Genomic DNA, 20,416 nt, shown 5'->3' with positions numbered 1-20,416 from the left:
TTTACTATTTTCAAACCTCTTCAATAAGCCTCCTGCGCCTATAAAATGCCTCAAATTCCAGGCTGTTTCCATGATTGGAGACTCTGTATCCTACAAAATAAGCCATACCCACGATGCGTGCAACCTTGATGCTAAATCAAATTTTTACGAACTTTTACATGTAATTTATGCTTCCTTACTGTTAATGAAATAGCCAGGAGAGTGTTGTTATAAATTCTTCCAATAAGCGTCCCCATAGCAAAAAGTTGCATTCAAGACATTGGCATCGACTGTTTAATTTATGAGGTGCTTTTCATAAAGAACGAAACGCCGGGCTCCATCTGCGCAAAACTATTTGTTTAGAGTTAAATTTATCAGGGAGAGAAGAATCGGTCTATAAATGACAACATTAACAGAAATGGCCTATATAGGTCATGGAGCTGAGAGCCAGATAGTTGGATTTCAAGTCTGCTGAGATTTTCTAATAATAAACAGTCAAACCGGCTTTATCTTCCCCATGCACTTGAAGGCGAGCGCCTACAAGTTTCCCGCCGGCAAGAAATCTCTGTGAAATATCGGTTTCACAGATATTCTACGGAGAAAATCCATTGTGATCCCCTGATTGGATTATGATCATGATGGACATTTGATGAAGATGTTTTCTTTTTCCGTATAACAAGCAAATAATCTCAAAGTTTTCAAGTACTCTCAGACGCAATGTTAGTAATCCTATATCCCTTTACTGTCCTGTCCAAGTTGCTGTGCTGTGTCTATTTCAGGCGGCCATGAAAGGACCTTGAATTTATATCACTGTAAATTGAGAATACGCTCCTGGTGTGCAAATACAGTTGTTCAGTGTTATTAGTTTTGCTCTGGGCTTTCTCAAGTATAACATAAACTATTGCAGACATGATTATAGATGCGAATGCAGCCATAACACTACTGGAAAAAAGACCTGAAAAAATTTTCAGGCTTTCGAACGGGATTCGAACCCACGACCTTTGCGATACCGGTGCAATGCTCTTCCAACTGGGCTATCAAAGCCAGATGAGAGCGACCGTGTGTGGGTTGGCCCTTTATGGGCCAACCCACAACTGCAGCTGCGCACCAGGATTTAATGGAACACAGTAAGAAATAGGTGACTGCAGCCAAAATAATATATTTTCCTTAATATATTTTCAACCCTTAAAGGGCCAACCCACACATTCAGCTCAGCTGGGAGAGCATTGCACAGGTATAGTAAAAGTCGCGGGTTCGAATCCCGTTCAAAACCCTGAAAATTTTTTCACCTCTTTTTTCCAGTAGTGTTATGGCTGCATTCGCTTCTATCATCATATCTACATTTAATTGCTACTGTTGGACGTCTATTACTATGGAATTAGCTATTGTATTTTAATCCGTTCTATCTTCTTAAACAGATATCGATGACTGCGCAAGTCATCCATGTAAGAACAACGGGACCTGTACAGACCGAGTGAACGGATTCAACTGCAGCTGCGCACCAGGATTTAATGGAACACAGTGTGAAAGTAGGTAACAATATCCAAAATTAGTTGAATTTCCTCTATAGCGGACTCCCGCCAGTGGAGCACTATGGGTAAGAAAATCTGGTAACCTATCGATGCGAACATTTGTTGGCTAAGGCGTCACTGTACGTATGGTTGTCGACGGTCCGGCCACTACATGTAAACCAATACAAAATGTACCACTGTGCAGGACATGATGTTTCAAAAGTCTTGCTTTCATTTACAACACAGAAAATTCCCTCTTTGGGTCTTAAAATGAAAAGACACAATATTTTCAGAAACACTAAAGAGGAATATCTTAGCGTAGAGATTAGTAAGAACCTTGCTGGTGAGCAATACCTGGAGAATATCCTATCTTTCGATGGTTTCAAAAACATGACGATGAAGATGTGCGCTTTGAGCTGTGGTTTGAGCTGATCGCCGATTTTGAAGCAGCTTTAAGGACCTCTTCAACACAAAAATTACCAAAATTAATGAACGACGTTTCAACATAGTCGGATGTCATTGTCAAGTAATTGTGTAGCTTAGTTTTTTTAGGACTTCAGAAAACGAAATGGTAATGTACAGTATGTCTTCAAAGTTGGATTCGATTTTTTAAAGACACTGGTAAAACTACCGCGGATAAAATGACTGCTCAGTCGTAGCTGCATTAATAATATATAGATTTAGCCAAGCTTAAAAGCGGAGCCCCTGGGCCGGGTTGTCCAAAGCCCGATTAAGCTAACCCAGGATAAGCGAGAATTTGTTTTGTAACTTTGCGGTGAGGTTTTCTGTTTATATTGTTTGGCTTTCTGTTTTGAATAATCACAAACTACACAAGGAGCCCACGACCCAAAAGTGAAAATCATTTGATAATACGTCGAAGTCTTTGAAATTTTGCACGTTTTTCTGCTTCCAAATGCACTTGTCAGCGATATCTTGAATTATAATCAATCTTAAATGACGTTTCTTTAACATTTTTTTTCATTCGGTCCCCTTTCGATGTGAAGTTTATGCTTTGAAAGCGATCAGGATTTTACTGTCGCACATGGTGGTTTGTTTATTTTGTTTATGGACATTTCCTCGTTTTGTTTGTTCAATAGCCCATTTCCGAGTTGCCTTAAGCCTCTCTATCAAAGCGAGGCCTGGTGGACAACTACTCATATGAAAATGAGCATAACTTGCGTATGAAAGGATGCGGGGCACCAAAACTCGCTTTGAGAAAGAGGCTAAAGGTAATTCGGAAATTTCCTATTCATTCGGCTTGGTGAAATGCTTATTGCTAAATTTCATTTCATTGCATTGTGTTACTATTTTGTAAGATAATGGTTTGCCACTGACTATTTTTTATGCTTTTTTTCAAGACATTTCGGCTGGTGCTTGAGCCTTCATCAATTGAAATACTAACGTTAGTACGCGTGATTCAAAAAACTTCACGTCGAACGCGCGCTGAGGAAAATTCCGCGTGAAGTTTCAAGAAAACGTAGCGCGAGACTTATGCGCATGCGAAGACTTGTTGACTTCTGGGATGACGATGTGGTCATTTCCAGATTGCAGATCCTTTATTGGCATCTAAGCTTCCAGAGTCGCTCGTGAAAGTTAGCTTCGTATCCAACAACTCTGAGACCTCCAAAATCCATTTTGTGGTTGTTTTCGTGGACATGGCAGGAGTTCTTGGAGTCATGGTCGAACATAGAAACAGCCCTTTTGTGTTCTGCAATCCGAGTTTTCAGTGATTGTTTAGTTTTACCGCAGTATAGAAAACTGCATTCGGTGCAACCGCTTTTGCGCACTTTGTAAGATTGTGGCCAATCAACCTTTTCCTAGGCTTTAGGTCGCGGGAAGAAACTGTTCACAGTTCGCAATGGTTTGAAGACGACTTTGATTAGTTGTTGCCTTAAGAGCAAATGCACAGAAATATCGAGCAAAGCGTGGCCACGGTCAAAATTTAAGTGACCTTTGTTTCGAGTTTATAGAGAGGTATTTATGAGTTTTTAAAGGTTTGGGGGTTCATTTTCTAAATATGGCCTACTTTCAGGAATATTTGGCACATTGGATTTCACGCTCTCTCTGGCCAAAAAATGGCCGAATAAATTGGCAAAAAAAAAATAGCATTGCAAAAACGTCCTCCCGTTAGTAGTTAAAATTCTATCTTCGGGAATTAGATACTAATATTAAAAGAAGAAAGTTTTTGGCACTCTATACTTGTCTGTTTTTCGGTTGCAAATGATAGCTGTCACTGTGAAAAACATATCCTTTGATGAAGATTTGACAATAGCCGTTGCAAAGCAAGTTATAGTCTATAATTGCAAAAAGACTTTTCGTTATGTGGCCGAGCTCGAATCGAGCTCATTTTATGGCTATAAGATGTTGAAATACTCTTCTTGCACGAGATATAAACATTTGCTTGGGTTTTTAAGCGGGCACTTTGAAAAACGCTTCCAAAATCTGAGAATTTTCTTTGAAATTCCAAATAATTTGCAGATTCTCAAGGTAACGAAACACTGAAGCGGTTTAAGCTGCTGCCTCAAACAACCGCTTTGATCCAATAGTGATTGATTTAAGGTTTTAATTCCGTTAATCTAATGCTGCGATGGAAGTGGTGATAAAGGAGTACATTATATCAAAGTAGTAATAAGTTTGATCGAATGACAGATAACAATCTGCACGTGAAGTTGAAACCTGCGGTAAAAGTGTTTTTAATTAATGAAGTATTAACTTGTACTGGACAAAATATTTTCCAGGTAAGGCACTTGAACTGTTGGCGACACTTAGAATTCAATTTCAGATCACCAACACCTGTAGCAAATATTTCATCAGAAAATAAAGTTTTAGCAGCGACCCTGCAAGACAGTGCGTCGCCAAATGTTTTTAAATTTTTTCAGTGTTAGTATTGTTTACATTGCTCGCATATACATCTTGTTTTCACAAATGAAAAAGGTGAATTAACCATTCTGACCACAAAACACGACCTTTTGCCGAGTTACACAGGACGGAAAGTTTGTTTTCTGACAACCAATTATGGGCACAACGAATTTGCCGAGCTGCAAATCGGAAAATTTATTTGCTGAACACAAATCTGAGGGTCATCACGGCCATTTGCGAGCTACATGGATGATTTGTTTTCAGTCTTAGTACAACTCACGGTCGTTTGCCGTCGCCGAGCCACAAAACATTCTTTCCTGATGACGCAGGCTTTAGTTACCTGTTGTCGAAGGCTAGCGGGTCAAAATGCATGCAGCTTTGCAGAAATCACACACACTTCGAATCTATACGGCGAATTCATGACTGCGTGCATGCGCCCATGGTGTAATTTGCCCCTGCTGTGGGGGGAGAAGGCACATCGGCGAACAAATCCGCCCCAAAAATTCGCGATACAAACTGGATTAGGATTGCGTTACATCACTAATCACTGAGACTCTAAAAACGTCACCAGGTGATGGCGTATTCTTTATTACTGTTTATAATATAGATAGGACCCTGCGCGCGCTCTGATTGGTCAAAATCCATGTTTTATCAGAGTTTATAAAATAACTGAGATACTACGCACGTTCTGATTAGTTAATAGAGTTGCTTAACCTATGGTCTATTGTACCAGTAAACCACGGTTCCCGATCTATGGCAGCTCTACGCGGGAACTAGAGAACTCGGAACTCTAGCGATAACAAATGTAATAAGCAGTTTTGCCTTTCACTGGTCGAGATACGATCAATAACACGAATATCTTTTCATTCAACATAAAAATTTACAAGGAAAAAAAGGACAAGAAGTTGGTCGTCATATGAAGCTTTATCTGTTTTTCCGCGGCAAATATTAGATTAAAATTAAGGAAGTTTTAAACCCTTTTTTCCGTGCTTTCCACGGTCTGTGGAGGACGGAGTCAGCTAGGCTTGACTCATCAATTTGGGTTGTCAAAAAAGCAGGGAAAAGATTTCTTTCTATCAGAAATTTTGGGTTTAAATTAAGCTTGAGCTTAAATGCATGCATGCATAACACGATAAATGAATTTGGTTTCCATAAGCTTAGCTTTCAAGCAATAGTTTTCATCTAGCAAAATACAGAGAAACACGGACTTCATAGCCTTCAGCACAAGTAAATAAATTCTGAATAAATTTCGGAAGCAGCGTTTCTGTAAGTAACCTTTATTCCATTCGCAAAACTTTGGAAAGTTATCGTTAAACACTGCGTTGAATCACTTCGCCAGGCACATGCACTTTGGACTACTTGAAAACTTTTCGTACAGCTTTTTACTTTCATGATGACCGATTCCCCCTACAAATCCCTGCATTTCCCTGTCAGAATACTTTTGAGTTAATTAATATTCTTTTTGCCTTTCACCGATAACCTTTTCCTTTCCTTTCTTAAAACTTTCTTAACGTGAAATGTTTTCGTCGCTTTGCCCTGCGGATTTCGTGTCCGGCGCGGAGTCTATGCTTTCATTCTTTCAGTCGCTGTGATTGGTTTGTCGCGTCATCTCATGAATTTGATGAGAATAAGCAAGTTGATTGCGAACAGTACAATAAATTATCCTCTCATTGACAGGCTTTTTTTTCCATAGTTACTTCATAAAAGCGATAGACCACTCTTTCTATGTGTTTACCGGCGCAATAAACCACTTGGGATGTTGGGAGAACACTCGAAAAGCCTGTAAATCACGACCCGTTAGGCGAGTGATTTACAGGCTTTTCGAGTGTTTTTCGAGTACAAGCTTTTCTCTTGTTCTCCCAACATCCCGCGTGGTTTATTGCGCCAGTAAACCCATAGAAAGAGTGCTCTATTGCTTAAATAAAACATAGAAAAAGCGTGTTTATTGTTTTGCGTGCGTAAAATCTATATCGTAAATCAAATGAAGAAGCCTAAGCCGTGTATTACACTGTTCAAACACTCCGGACATTTGAGAACACTCGAGAAATGTAGAAAACACGAGCCTGCGGCGACCTTTTTATTACGTTACTAGATTAAGCCTGTAACGCATGTCGGGTTCAATGATATACTGTCACCATTTTTCCACGTGTAAATTGTTTGTTAGCATGGAATGACAAGCAATTACCCTGAGACAACTTTAACAAGAAAAATTAACAAATAAATTATTTCAAGCGAGTCTTGATTATATCGTGGAAGAAAAGGGTTTGACCTCTATGCAATAATCACTTAAATTTCTGATGTTTTTAGAAGGAACAGATGTTTTGGAAGGAACGAAAAAAAGCACCATTAACGGTGGGGGAGGAGTGGATCGTCCTTGCTTCACGTTCGCCTTGGTGTCCAATAGTGATCTTGCTCAGAAAGGAAAAAAGCTGATAATGATTATGTGCTTAATATAAACATTCTCCTATTAAACCGGTACCCATTTCGTGAATCTGAATAAAATGCTATTTCCAGAGTTTCTAATCTAGTGAATTGGTCACGCGCCGTCATTACAATGCGTGACGCTCCTGGCAGGGAAAAAGAGAGGTGAAATCAACAACTCTTGATCAAGGGATCTATTTTTGGCGTAATTGGACAGTCCGTCTCAGAAGCGTGGCGTGTTCGTTTCTCACCATTGTTGGCAGCTATTGCTGTTCCGATACGAAAGATATCACTGCCGGAGTCAGTAGAAATGGTTCCTTTGTTTAGCTGTAATCGAGATATTTCGAGACCTACCTTAGTCGAATTGAAGATGTTTTGAAGAAATGCAGCCGCTATCCCCCATAACATACTTTCTCACTTTGTAACGTGGTAATGGTATCACGTGAAGAATTTTTGGAGCATAAAGATGGCGCGGTCACACTGGGACCGCAAAATACAAATGACATAGAAAGGGTACGGTAAATTACCATTGACAAGCCCCACCCCCCTTCGCTCTTAAAAAAAAAGCTCCCGGGATCCGGTTATATTTAAGCCCTACCCTCCCAGCTTAACGACATTAACCAAGAGATTATAATCCTGCCAAGAAATTATGATCCTGTATTAACTTATGTCCCACACATTAATGGCCACCATTGAAATAGGCGCCATTGAATAAGTAGAGAACAAAAACACATCAAATCCCACTGTCTAATCCGAGTTTCCCGAGTGGCCACAAATTGTAAGGATAGATGAAATAAATTTGTTGTGGTACTAGAATGCATTTCCTGATCTTGAAAATTTCATTTCCATCGTTGTGCGTTACAGCCGTTTGTGAAGGAGCGTTACGGACTGACGTTACCGTGACTTTAAAGTCGTGACCCTTGACCGAATGAAGTACCGGTAAGTTACGTTCCTCAACAAAATCTGGACCGCAGCATAAAGTGGAGAATAGCTGTACGGCATGTTAAAGGAAGTCATCCTTTATAAGCTGTGAAGCAGAGTTTAGAGAAATAATTTCATTTAAAACCTGCGTTTTCGGCTTACTAAATACTGTTACAAAATGGACTGCGTGACTGTCACGCGGTGGAAGTGAACTTTGTTCCTTTTTGTTCTCGTTGCTTGGTGATAAGCTGTAATCACGTGATGTATGTTTAGGATTTCAGAAAAGCCGGCTGCGAGTCGTCGTGTGATTTAGCGATTGTAATCTTCCTAATTTCCTTCGAGTTGGGACATTAAAAAATAGTGAAGTGATTCGAGTCTGTTGGTCGTTCAAACGTGAATATTATCTGGAAAATCTCTTGTGTTAAAAGCAATCGGAAGATTCCTGACACAAACTGGCACCTCCGACGGGACCGTGAGCGAAACAACGAAACAAAGCAAGGGAGTCAGACCTGAAGCTCGAACAACAATGGAGGCGTTGACCTCGGAACTGGACGTGCAACTTAAAATTCTTACGTTTAATCGAGGGAAAACCAAGGGGATCCTCGAGAAAGCAAACAGCGAAGGAATCGAACGACATCGTGAAGCTCTTCGAGCGACTGTGAAGAAGGTCGAAAGCGTAAAAACACAGATTGAAAAAGCGAAATTGGAGAGTGGCGTTCAAGTGGACGATCTAGCAGAATGGAGCGCTGGAGTTAAAGCACAACAAGCAACGGCTGACGAGGAAATCACGTATTTATCGGAAACACTCGTCCAAATCAATTATAAAACAAATCTGCAAGCGAAGAAAGGCGAAGAGGAGCTGGCCGAGAGAGATCGAGACAAACAACTGCAGTTTGAGCGTGTACAGCTAGAACAGAAGCTGGAATTTGGAAGAAGATGCAAGAAGCGAGGAAAAGTCAAGTAGGCCAAGTTGCGGCGTCGCCTGCTCCAGTGAAAAGCGCTAAATTGCCAAAGCTGATCATCACTAAGTTTAGCGGAGAGTTAACGGACTGGCCACGTTTTTGGAACCAGTTCGAGGCTGAAATCGATCGTTCTGAAGTGGCTGCCGTAACAAAGTTCTCGTACCTCAAGGAGCTTGTTGATCCCAAGGTTAAAACCACCATTGATGGTTTGCCCTTCACGACAGAAGGATATCAGCGGGCTTAAAACATCCTAACGTCGAAATATGGTCATATGAGCGAAATTGTAAACGCGTATATGCAGAACATAATGGCGCTTCCCATGATCACTGGCTCACATCCAAATAAGATTCACGAGTTGTACGAAAAGTTGTTGTTTAACGTGCAGTCTTTGGAGACGCTCAGAAAGTTGAAAGAAATCAGTGGGTACGTGAGAATGTCCATCGACAAGCTACAAGGAATCAGGAGCGGTACGTGAACAGACCGGGAAGCTGCCTGACCGGAAAAAGCCACCCTTTCTATGGAGAGACAGATCGTTTCAAGCCCAGCAGAAAGACAAACGAGTTCGGGGGTGTGTCTATTGTGAGAAACCTGACCACAAATCAGTCGATTGCAAAACAGTCGCATCGGTCGATGAGCGCAAGCGAGTGCTCAGCAACAAACACCTTTGCTTCAATTGCGCGGGTACCAGACATAAGGCTGCAGATTGCACATGTCGTGTATTATGTCAAGTTTGTCAAAAGAGGCATCACACCTCCATCTGTGATAGCCTTGGTGAGCAACTGATGATAGCCACCTCAACAGGGAAAACAGCGGTGACACATCCAGTGGTGGTTGTGAAGGTCCAAGGAGTGAAGTGTCGGGCGCTTTTGGATACTGCAGCGGGTACTTCTTACGCTTCAGCAGCACTCCTCAACCTCCTGCAAGTCCGCCCTTATCAACGGGAAGTACGTCAAATTGAGATGATGTTAGGCGCAGTTACTAAGCAAGTCGAAATATTTCAAGTGCAAGTCAGTTCAACCTCTAGGGACGTTTGCTTGAACACTGAAATAACTAAAGTGGAGAATAATCAGCTACTCTTTTTGGAAAACCCTCGCTACGAGCAGGGCTTGGCCAAGTATGCCTACCTGAAAGGAATTGAAATGGAAGACAAGGACTCTAAGGATATCCTGCCAGTACATCTCATCCTGGGAGCCAGTGATTGTGCCAAAATCAAGACCGAAACTACACCCCGTGTTGGAACCCTAGGTGAGCCTATGGGAGAGAAGACCAAGTTCGGTTGGACCATAATGTCTCCTGGAAAGGAAGTGGATTTGTCTTCAGTGTTCTTCACACAGACTTCACACGTGGACTATGACAACTTGTGTAAGCTAGATGTACTGTGCCTAGCTGATTCGCCCACTAGTGACCAAGTTGAAGTTTATGCGGAGTTCAAAAAGCAGTTGACACAAGATGCAGAAGGATAGTATGAGACGGGCCTTCCATGGAGAGGCAACCATCCTCCCCTTCCCAGCAATGAAGTAGGAAGTCTTCGACGGTTGGCGAATCTTGTGACAAAGTTACGGAGCCAAGGAACAATTGAGCAGTATGATCAGGTCATACAGGATCAGATCGAGGCCGGCATAGTTGAAAGAGTCTCTGGACCTGTGACCCAGAGTGGGGAGTTCTACATCCCACACAAACCAGTGGTGCGTGAATCGCCAGAAACCACTAAGCTTCGTGTCGTTTACGATGCATCCGCTCGAGCAAACTCTGGAGCACCTTCGTTGAATGAATGTTTAAATCCTGGGCCTCCCCTTCAAAATCAGTTGTGGACTGTTTTGGTCCGTGCTCGTTTCCACTCCGTTGCAATTGCAGGAGATATCAAACAAGCGTTTCTCCAAGCTAGAATCCGAGAAGAGGACCGTGACACGCAAAGGTTTCATTGGTTAAGAGATCTGAACAGCCAGACAGTAGAAGCCTCTAGGTTCACAAGAGCCCTTTTTGGCCTTACCTGCTCACCATTTCCCTCCGGGGAGTCGTACAACATCTCCTGGAAAGCTGCAGAGAGAAGTACCCAGGGATTGTTCGTGAAATTGAGAAAAGCCTTTATGTAGATGACTTATCAGTGGAGGGCCCACTCAGGCCAAGGCAAAAACAATTAAGTCAGCATCTGTGGAGATATTTGCTAAAGGAACATTTGAGTTGCACAAGTGGCACTCAGACGTGAAGAAGTTGGAGACAGCATGTTCAGTACCAGTTTCAGAAGAGGAAACGTATGCTAAGGAACAGTTAGGTACCTCAAGAAAGGAGGGAACTTCTCTACTCGGTCTGCAGTGGAACAAAGAAAGCGATACCATCAGCGTTAAATTTCCATCAGAGAGCACCGAGCCAACAAAGCGGGGGATTCTCAGTAAAGTGGCCAAGATATACGATCAACTGGGGCTAGTGTCACCATACACACTGGATGGAAAATTCCTGTACAGTGATATCTGTGATTCGAAACTAGCCTGGGATGCTAAACTGCCAAGCAACCTGATGCAAAATTGGGTCCGCTGGGAGGAGAAACTTCCAAGCCATGTTACCGTACCCCAGTCATTAGCAGCACATCAAGAAGACACCCAAACCATTGAGTTACACGCCTTCGGGGATGCTAGTGGGAAAGGTGTGGCTGCTGCGGTGTATGCTGTAGTGGTGCAAGAGAAGGGTGTCAACCAAGGGCTAGTTGTATCAAGGGCAAGATTAGCGAAGAAGGGATTAATCATACCTCGGTTAGAGTTGGTGTCTGGCCACATGGCGGTAAATCTCCTGTCAAATGTGAATGAAGCTTTAGAAGGCTTTCCTGTAACCATGAAGTACGGTTGGCTCGATAGCACCGTTGCCCTGCATTGGATAAGATGACCAGGAGAGTACAAACAGTTTGTGAGCTACAGAGTTCAGAAGATTCAAGCGCATTCTGATGTACTGTGGCATCACGTGAGAACGTCAGACAACCCAGCTGATGTTGGAAGCCGAAGCGGAGAAGCGACCAACCATGCCTTGTGGTGAAACGGACCAGAGTGGTTGTCAGAAAAAACATGCTGGCCCCCTGACATAGTGAGGAATGCCACACAAGAATCATTGGCAGAAGCTAAAGCGAAACGAAACATGCTAGCAGTGGCAGTGGCGGTGGCAGACGAGCTGGATGGCCTCCTTGAGAAGTTCAGCCAGTGGAAAACAATCCGAGTGACCGCATGGATAATTCGATTCACCCAGAATTCTCGTGCCAAGAAGTCCAAGAGGCTGGAGGGCCCGCTAACCGCAGACGAAACGAAGAAAGCAGAGCTCTTTTGGGTGAAGCGAGTACATGCGCAAGCTACTGCTGATGGGCGATACCAAGAAGACAAGCTGCAGCTGAACCTACAGCCAAACAGAGATGGAGTACTGGAATGCAGTGGCAGAGGTCAGGGCCACTACCCGATATTCCTACCAGATGGACAACAGTACACTGAGAAGTTGGTGGCCCAGGCCCATGTTGCAGTGCTACACGGGGGAGTCGGGAGTACGATGGCGAAAGTGCGAGAGTACTACTGGGTGCCACGCTGAGATGATTAACTAAAAAGATCGTGAAGTCTTGCCATGGATGTCGGCGGTTCAGGGCGCAGGCTTATACCTCTCCTCACCAGGGAACCTTCCAAGGGATCGCACAGTGGGCCGAATACCCTTCCAAGTTATTGGTGTGGACTTTGCGGGACCATTGAGGTACCGGAAGAAATCAAAAACTGAAGGAAAGGCGTATATCCCACTGTATGCTTGCAGCCTTACAAGTGCCGTGTATGTAGACCTTGCGCCAAACCTTGAGACCACTGAGTTCATCAGAAGCTTGAAGTGCTTCATTGCCCGACGCGGGAGGCCGCAGCGGATCTACTCTGACAATGGCAAAACATTCGTCAGTGCATCCAAATGGATTGAGCTAGTAATGAAAGATGAGAGGATCTATAGGTTCCTCACCCAGCAAGGGATCGAGTGGAAATTCAATCTCAGTCGTGCGCCCTGGTGGGGCGGCCAGTTTGAAAGATTGATCGGGCTGGTTAAAGGATCCCTGTACAAGTCTATCGGAAATGGTTTGCTGTCGTGGAAAGAACTCCAAGAAGTGCTGCTAGATGTAGAAGTTGCCCTTAACAACAGGCCACTAGATTATGTGGAGGATGACATCGACCTGCCTATCCTTTCCCCAAGTTCTCTATTGCACATGCAACCGAACGCACTGCCAGAGTTGGAGCCAAACCACATCCAAGGCAATGACCTCCGAAAGCGTGCAAAGTACTTGGGCAAGTGTAAAGATGCAGTGTGGTCCCGTTGGACCAAAGAATACCTGAGGGGGCTCCGGGAGAGAAATCGTTTAAAGCACAAGGGTGACAGTACCCATCCAGCGGTAGGAGATGTGGTTATTATCAAGTCCTAAGAGAAAAACTGTGGTCAGTGGAAGTTGGGAGTTTGATCGACTTGATAACTGGCCAAGATGGTGTGGTCCGAGGAGCAAAGCTACGCACTCCCAAGTCAGTCATTGAGCGCCCAGTGCAGCATTTATATCCACTTGAACTTACCTGTGACATGACAGTGGCACCAGCAGCTCTGAACCCTACTGTGAAAGCCTTGAGACCACGAAGAAACGCTGCGGTTGCTGCCAGAGCTCGTATCCAGGAACTTGCACAAATGGATGATGAAAACTAGAGAGACTGTTTTTATTTTCGTTTATTGTGATTTTCATTTTTTTAGTATTGTTTACTGATCAGATTAAGATAGCCTCTAAGACATTTGCTCTCTCGAGACAAATGGGGGGAGATTGTTAGAAAATGGACTGCGTGACTGTCACGTGGTGGAAGTGAACTTTGTTCCTTTTTGTTCTTGTTGCTTAGTGATAAGCTGTAATCACGTGATGTAAGTTTAGGATTTCAAAAAAGCCGTGTGCGAGTCGTCGTGTGATCTAGCGATTGTAATCTTCCTAATTTCCTTCGAGTTGGGAAATTAAAAAATGGTGAAGTGATTCGAGTCTGTTGGTCGTTCAAACGTGAATATTATCGGGAAAATCTCTTATGTTAGAAACAATCGGAAGATTCCTGACAATACGTTTTTGTACTGAACTGTCAAGTGTTGGGAATCCCGTAATTGCTTCAAATTTTAGTGAAATTACTTAATTTTCGAAGCCGTTTTAAAAAGCGCTCGCTTAAAAACTCAGACTAATTTTTATATGATATGTAAGGAGAGCATTTAGACACGTTATAGCCAAAAAACGAGCCCAATTGAACAATAGCCACATATCGAATAGTCGGTTTGTAATTATGAAGTGAAACTCGATTTGCTGAGACTGTGGTGGAGCCTTTTCAAAGGATGTGTTTTCTCGTAGCAACAACCATCATCTAGAACCAAAACGTAGGCATAAATAAGGTGTCAGATACTTCTCCTTTTAAATTAGTTTCTTTCTTACCCATCATATAGGCTTTACTACTTACGCAAAGACTTTTACGCGAATGCCAATTTATGCTAATTATTCTGCTATTTTTCGCCAACGAGAGTGCGAAAATCGATTTTCTCAAATAATTCGAAAATCTGGCTGCATTTTGAGAAAAAAAACCGAAACCTTTGAAAACTTGTTAATACCTCATTACAAATTCAAACTTAAGATTGGTGTCATTGACCGTGGCCGCAATTTTTGCATTTTTGCTTGATTTTTCTGTGCATTTCTTCTTAAGATTCGACTAATCCTTTCCGAAATGCCCTGTACATAGGGTAGCGCCACAAAACCATTGGATGTAACATCAGTTGGGAGTTTCGACAGTGATCTTTCGCAGCTATTGATGAAGGATGAGGAATAATAATTGTCTCGCAGTACAGTCTTGACTCGTTTCGTTTCTTCGCGGTTCCCTTTTTGTGTTGATGGTATGTTCTGGGCCCCGCGTAGCAAGGTACTGACTGCAGATCTGTTATGGCACGTGGGGTGGTGAGAACTGAAATCGATAAGCGGTTTGTATGTGTTGGCTTTCTGTAGACATTCACTTCAAGCTGCGTACCCCTCCTTGTGGAGATAGTGTCTAGTCATGTATAGACGAGGCAAATTATAAGTTCTATAAGGATGCCATGTTTCAGATATGATTACATAAAATACTAATAATACGATTTTCCTAAATCATCACCACAGTAAAACTTACGACGACGAACCTTGACATATTTTGCTCCACAGTTTCCACAGGCTGTGCTGACAGTTACAAATCTGGAGAAAGGAAAAGCGGTGTTTATACGATCAACCCAGATGGTGCAGGGATCATTAAAGTGTTCTGTGACCAAACAAAAGCCGGAGGAGGGTGGTTAGTATTCCAGAAGAGACTGGACGGCTCGGTGGATTTCTACCGAGGCTGGACCGAGTACAAACGTGGCTTTGGATCTCTGACTGGTGAATTTTGGCTCGGGCTTGACGAGATACACCGTCTGACTAGCAGTGGAAGATACAAGCTTCGTGTTGATCTGGAAGACTTTGATGGGAACACCTATTACGCCGAATACGATTTCTTTGAAGTGGCGAGTGAGGGAGAGAAATACAAACTGAGCGTGGGAAGCTACACAGGTTTGAATTTTTACGTTCTTTGATAACTATTATCTCAGTTAGAACGAATTCTGTTGGAATTAAGTACCAACAGACCCAATAAGCTCCTTGATTTCTTTCATCTCGTACCAAGTTGTGGAAAATTTGTTTCTTGGTAGGACCAAACTGAAGTTTGTCATAGTATTTATAATCACTTACTAAATGGGGGGTTGTATGTAATAAGCAACCAAATGACTGTCATTTTTGTGACACGCATAAGTGGAAATTTTTCTTTGACGAAAGCCAGGCTATGGACAAAGACAAGATGCCAAAGGAATCTTTTCCCATAAATTCGTTGGCCCACTGATTCGGAAAGGAGCCAGCGCTTTTACCCCAAACTCAATATCGGGGATGAACGAAGGTCGACAGGGGGACGGCAGAATTCGAGCTAGTAAACTTCACAAGTTTCCTTTGGCTTGTTATCACAGCTTTTGGTTTCCTCTTTTTTTTTTTTTTTTTTTTTTTTTTTCATTTTCGGAGAGGTGCATAATTAAGTTCTGTCGGTATATAAGATATAAAGAGGGCAGGGGGAGGGGGGTGGGTGTTGGGCACAGCTTAACAAGCGAAGGTACTAAGTACCTGTTCGTCTCTTTTAAATTCACTATTCGTGTCCTCTCCGAGGCTCTTCTTCAAATACAGTCACTTTTCAATTTCCGAAGACTTTTCAATTTCTTATCTATTTAATGATTTTAATTAAGCATTTTTAGTCAAGTTTTGATATTGTGAGTGCCTATTAGATATTCCAGCAGATTTTACTTTGTAACTTTTGATATGCATTTTTATCAAATGAATAAAGACATTATCACTATCATTATCATCACATGTAACTATTTTACCGGAGAAAATAAATCTAGGTAAAGACAAATCAACATACTGTAAAATCCTCCGTAAAATCATTACTTAACTGTTCTACGAAAATGTAAACAAGAGACAGCGCCTAGCTCGACAAGCCATGAACTAAAAATATCTAGAGGATACAGCATGACTTTACTTTCTTGAGATCTCCAGGTAATGCATTTTCTGGCAATCAGAGGACCATCTAAAAGAATATTCATAACTATAAATTCAATGTTAAGACAGAGCCACGATGTCCCAGGATGGACGCAACAAAATATTTCAGTTCCATTCTCAGTAACTAAGGATCAAGTAGATGATCATGGAACTTTGTTTCTCACTCAAAGAACGTCGACACTAACTAGACGCAAGTGAAATTCTTAATCTGCTTAAATGAGCGCTGACTATGCCTCTGTCGAGCTGTTACAAAAACATTGCTTTTAAAGTTAATTATATTTTGAATTATTATCAATAGGTCATTTCCGACTTTCCTTGTGCCTCTGTTTCAAACCGAGTCTTCGTGTAAAACCTTTCTTATGAAAATGAGTTTGATTTGCATGAAAATGAACATGTAGGCGGAACACATTTTCATATGAATGGTTTCGCACGAAGACTCGTTTTGACACTGAGGCACGCGGCAACTCGGAAATGGCCTATTAGCACTATCTTATCTTTGTAGTAGTAACGTTTGTGACATTTTGTAATCATAAAAGTTTCTAAAACGTTATGATACTAATCGCCGTAACTTTAAAAGCTCATATAAGCGCAAATAAGCGCTTATAAGCGCAAATCATCTTTGGGACATGGGAATACTTAATCTTATTTTTGTTTCTCTAATGCTTTGTTTAGGAACTGCTGGAGATAAGTTCACTTATCATAATGGCCAAAAATTCTCTACAAAAGATCAGGATAACGACAGATCTACAGTTAACTGTGCCGCAGTAAATCCAATAAGAGGAGCCTGGTGGTACGGTGACTGTAAACTGAGCAACCTAAATGGTGTCTATCGGAACGGAGCGGACAATGGTACTATGGTATGGGGTAACATTTACCCCATTAAGAGAGCAGAAATGAAGATCAGGCCGGTGGATTTTTAGACTAAGCACTTCAGGTGAAACCCTTTTTCTTAATCCCCTGTTCTCAATCTTAGCAAGACTCATTGTCCCTGACCGTATTTAGCTAGTCCTAGTCCTAGAGAAACAGGCGGGAAATGCCGAACTTTTTTGTCTAGGGAGAAGATAAAGACGTCGTATTACTCGCGCTATTTATGCAGAAGTTTCATGCACTTCATTAATATCAACTAAGTTAGTCGAACGGGCAAATACTTGCAACAAAAAGCATTCAGTCGGATTGCTTCGTGCAAGGGACTGTGACGCAACGGATCTGTTGGCACGAATTTTACGATATGTTTGGGATCTATTTGGTATACGTATTTGTTCATTTTGGCACTGTTTTCATTTGGCATTTACTCAAGCGACTTTTATTCATATTTGAACAACACGGCATTTCATTTATTCACAATTTACTCCAGCCATCGATATAGCTAATTATGACGGGACATATTCCCTGATAGTCTTTTAGTATGTCGGTTTGCTTGTGGGAGAGGATTTTCCTATTTTTATTGTTCTGGGCTCGTTTTTTGAGGGATTGAATGCATTAAGGGTGTCTATCATAATCAAATCTTGATATGGGGTAAACAATTGACAAGGGATCTTTTTAGGGACTTACCGCGAAAGGGTTAATAAACCACCTGGAAACGAAATATGTTCTTTTACGAAAAGTTCCAAGCCCTGTTCATTGCTAATTGAACCGGCAATCGAATGTTAAAGGTAAAGGAAACATCAAAAGATGCTAATATATAGCTTTGGAAAGAAGTTTGGTTTTTGTGGTTTATTTACTTTTGGATACATGATAACATTTATTTAGGACACTTTTATCGATGCTTTGAGAGCCCGATGTGTTTATGGTAGCTGACTGTGTTTCAGTAGCTTTTCAATATATATATCTGTTTTGGCTTACAAAAGAGCCTTCTTCGGCCCCGTAACTATAGAAATCTGGACATTTGTAAAACATATCGACTGCGTTTGGATGATTCTTTCTTACCCATTGAAAGATAAAGGAGACTCTGCTAATAAGGGATTTGAAACCTTCCCTAAATGATAATGTTAGCAGCAAAAAGCTTTATCTCTATTAGTTTGCATGTTTTTAATATGCAAATATTTCTGCTTCTGCTATTCTTATTGTTCCTCGAGTGTATTGATTAGTTACTTATATTGATATTTATTTTAGTTTGTTACCTCGATTCTTTTTTTGCCATGGCAACCATATGATTTGACTTGTGAGTTTGCCAAGAATTCTTCTTATTAGGGACCGTTCATTTTTTATCAAGTAGGGGGGACTGGTGGGATTTGGGGGGGGGCCATGCGAAAAAAAAATGGCTTTCCAGGGGGGGCCATCCCAAAAAAATAAGGGAAAAAGGGGGGGTCACGTGAAATATTTTAGTAAAACTTTAAAATGGCATAATGTTTGAATATCAAAAAAAATTGCTATAGGATAAACATAGAAGGCAGGATACAAATTTATTACAAACTTTCCTTCTGCTTTAAAAAAACGTTTGGCGACAAAAAAGCATTTGTAGCTACTGAAAAGAAGTATTTAACACTGTTATTTTCGAATGCAACTTTCACTGGCACTCATCTTCATCTTCGCTAACATCGAGTTCTTCGTCGCCGCTTGTGCTGCTATGGGAGTCTCTTTCACCGATGCTGCACGAAGCAGCAATGCTTTCCGTCAGAGTGTACTCTTCAGGGTACATGAAGGTGTAAACATAATCTCTGACTTCTTGCTCAAGGTTGGTGGTGATTCTGCTTCTTGCAGCATTGGTGAAATAATTCCCTTCCAAGAGCTGTGCGATGTATGGCCCATCTCTTCTAAACAACGACGTGGCAACATCCTCAACTTTAATACACTCTTCCGGGATGGCCGTTCTAGGAGGGTACACAAGGCATTGTGGAAGATCATTTCCTAGCGGGTTTCCAACACAGATTCCATAAACTCGTTGGACGTTGTTTTCAGTCCGTTCCTCTTTCTTTCATTTGACTTTCTACGGTTTTCTTTTTTCCTTCTCCTTTTGTTGATGTGCTGTGCATGTTTGAGTATGCCCTTGAATATGCTGTTATAATTGCTCTTATTTTCTAGTGCTTCCATGTCCTGCGTGACCTTCGTCAACTTAGCTTCTATACATTTGATCTGTTTTACATTAAAACTGTGGGCATTCATCAATTCAGATGAGGGAGATGCCAATGAGAGGCCAAATGCCACACGCTCAGGGCGAGCCATAACTAGGAGATCCGAAATTGACTTCTCTTTCTTCTGATTTGTTTTTCAAACAACAGCTCTCTGTAGTATAGGGATTGTAAATATTGTCTTCACAGTGAGCACAAAACGTGAAGTAGGGGGATAATAGAGAAATATTAAAAAGTTGAAATCTAAATATTGTTTGTTCAATTTTTTTTGGGGGGGGTCATCCCAAAAAATGACAGCTATAAGGGGGGGGCACGTGAAAAAATTGGTAAGCTGAGGGGGGGGGGGTCATGCGATTTTTAAATGGTGCTTCCCAAATCCCACCAGCCCCCCCCTCCCTCATAAAAAATGAACGGTCCCTTAGGGGTACAGCGTAATTCTTCATTCTCGTGATATATTTGTTTTCAAGTTTTGTTCAGTAATTTTGCACTATTAGTTAATTTTAGTATGCCATTTGAATTGTTTCGGGTTGTTTGTTTAGCTCCCTTATTGTAAGTAAAGTAAGTATTGTTCTGTAAGTAGAGTATTGTGATATTAGTATAGGAGACCTGTATTGTGAGTAATGTAAGTAATTCATTGTGCATTGTAAGTAATGTAAGTGACTAATGTGAAAGAAAATTAAGGAAAAGAAAACAAAAATCTCGGATAAGATAGAAACGAATACCGAGGGGAGTTCTGTAAATTTTACTCCCCTTTGAACGGCCGTAGGCGTTAGCAAGAATTGATTGCATGATTTGTAGTTTAATCGGTCAGTTTAATCAGTCAGTAAAACTGACCAGAGCAAACAACTTTCTAAACTGTAAGTTAACACCTTGACCAAATATTTATTCAAGCAGCTTTAATTAATGCCTTAAAAATGCTAGAAGCGTTTTATGTAAGTGTAGTGTACGTCCAACCATATGATGCTTTTAGTGGAAGCATGTTAGTAAGGTGTTCCCAATTAGAAACCTTTAGGGTAATTGGTTTTACTAGTAGGGATATTTATGACCAAGATTACATGTAACAGAGCAACAAAGAGACAGCCAAAGCTG

At 41.5% G+C, this 20,416-nt stretch overlaps 1 protein-coding gene and 2 pseudogenes across 1 annotated transcript; all 3 read left to right on the top strand.

The window, feature by feature from the left end:
• Positions 1–1,057: 1,057 nt before the first annotated feature.
• Positions 1,058–18,370, top strand: LOC149104962 (ryncolin-1-like). Its single transcript, XM_089272303.1, has 4 exons — positions 1,058–1,106; positions 1,398–1,508; positions 14,850–15,230; positions 16,932–18,370. The coding sequence occupies exons 1-4, from the start codon at positions 1,058–1,060 to the stop codon at positions 17,177–17,179; spliced, it is 789 nt and encodes a 262-aa protein (XP_089128429.1). The 3' UTR covers positions 17,180–18,370.
• LOC149104964 (uncharacterized) lies at positions 9,436–11,530 on the top strand (annotated as a pseudogene).
• LOC149104963 (uncharacterized) lies at positions 11,777–13,342 on the top strand (annotated as a pseudogene).
• Positions 18,371–20,416: the final 2,046 nt, after the last annotated feature.

This window comes from Orbicella faveolata, unplaced genomic scaffold (genome assembly GCF_042242905.1).
Source record: "Orbicella faveolata isolate gen_17 unplaced genomic scaffold, um_ofav_v1 contig_34, whole genome shotgun sequence".
Taxonomy (NCBI): domain Eukaryota; kingdom Metazoa; phylum Cnidaria; class Anthozoa; order Scleractinia; family Merulinidae; genus Orbicella; species Orbicella faveolata.
This window is presented reverse-complemented; position numbering and strand designations above follow the sequence as displayed.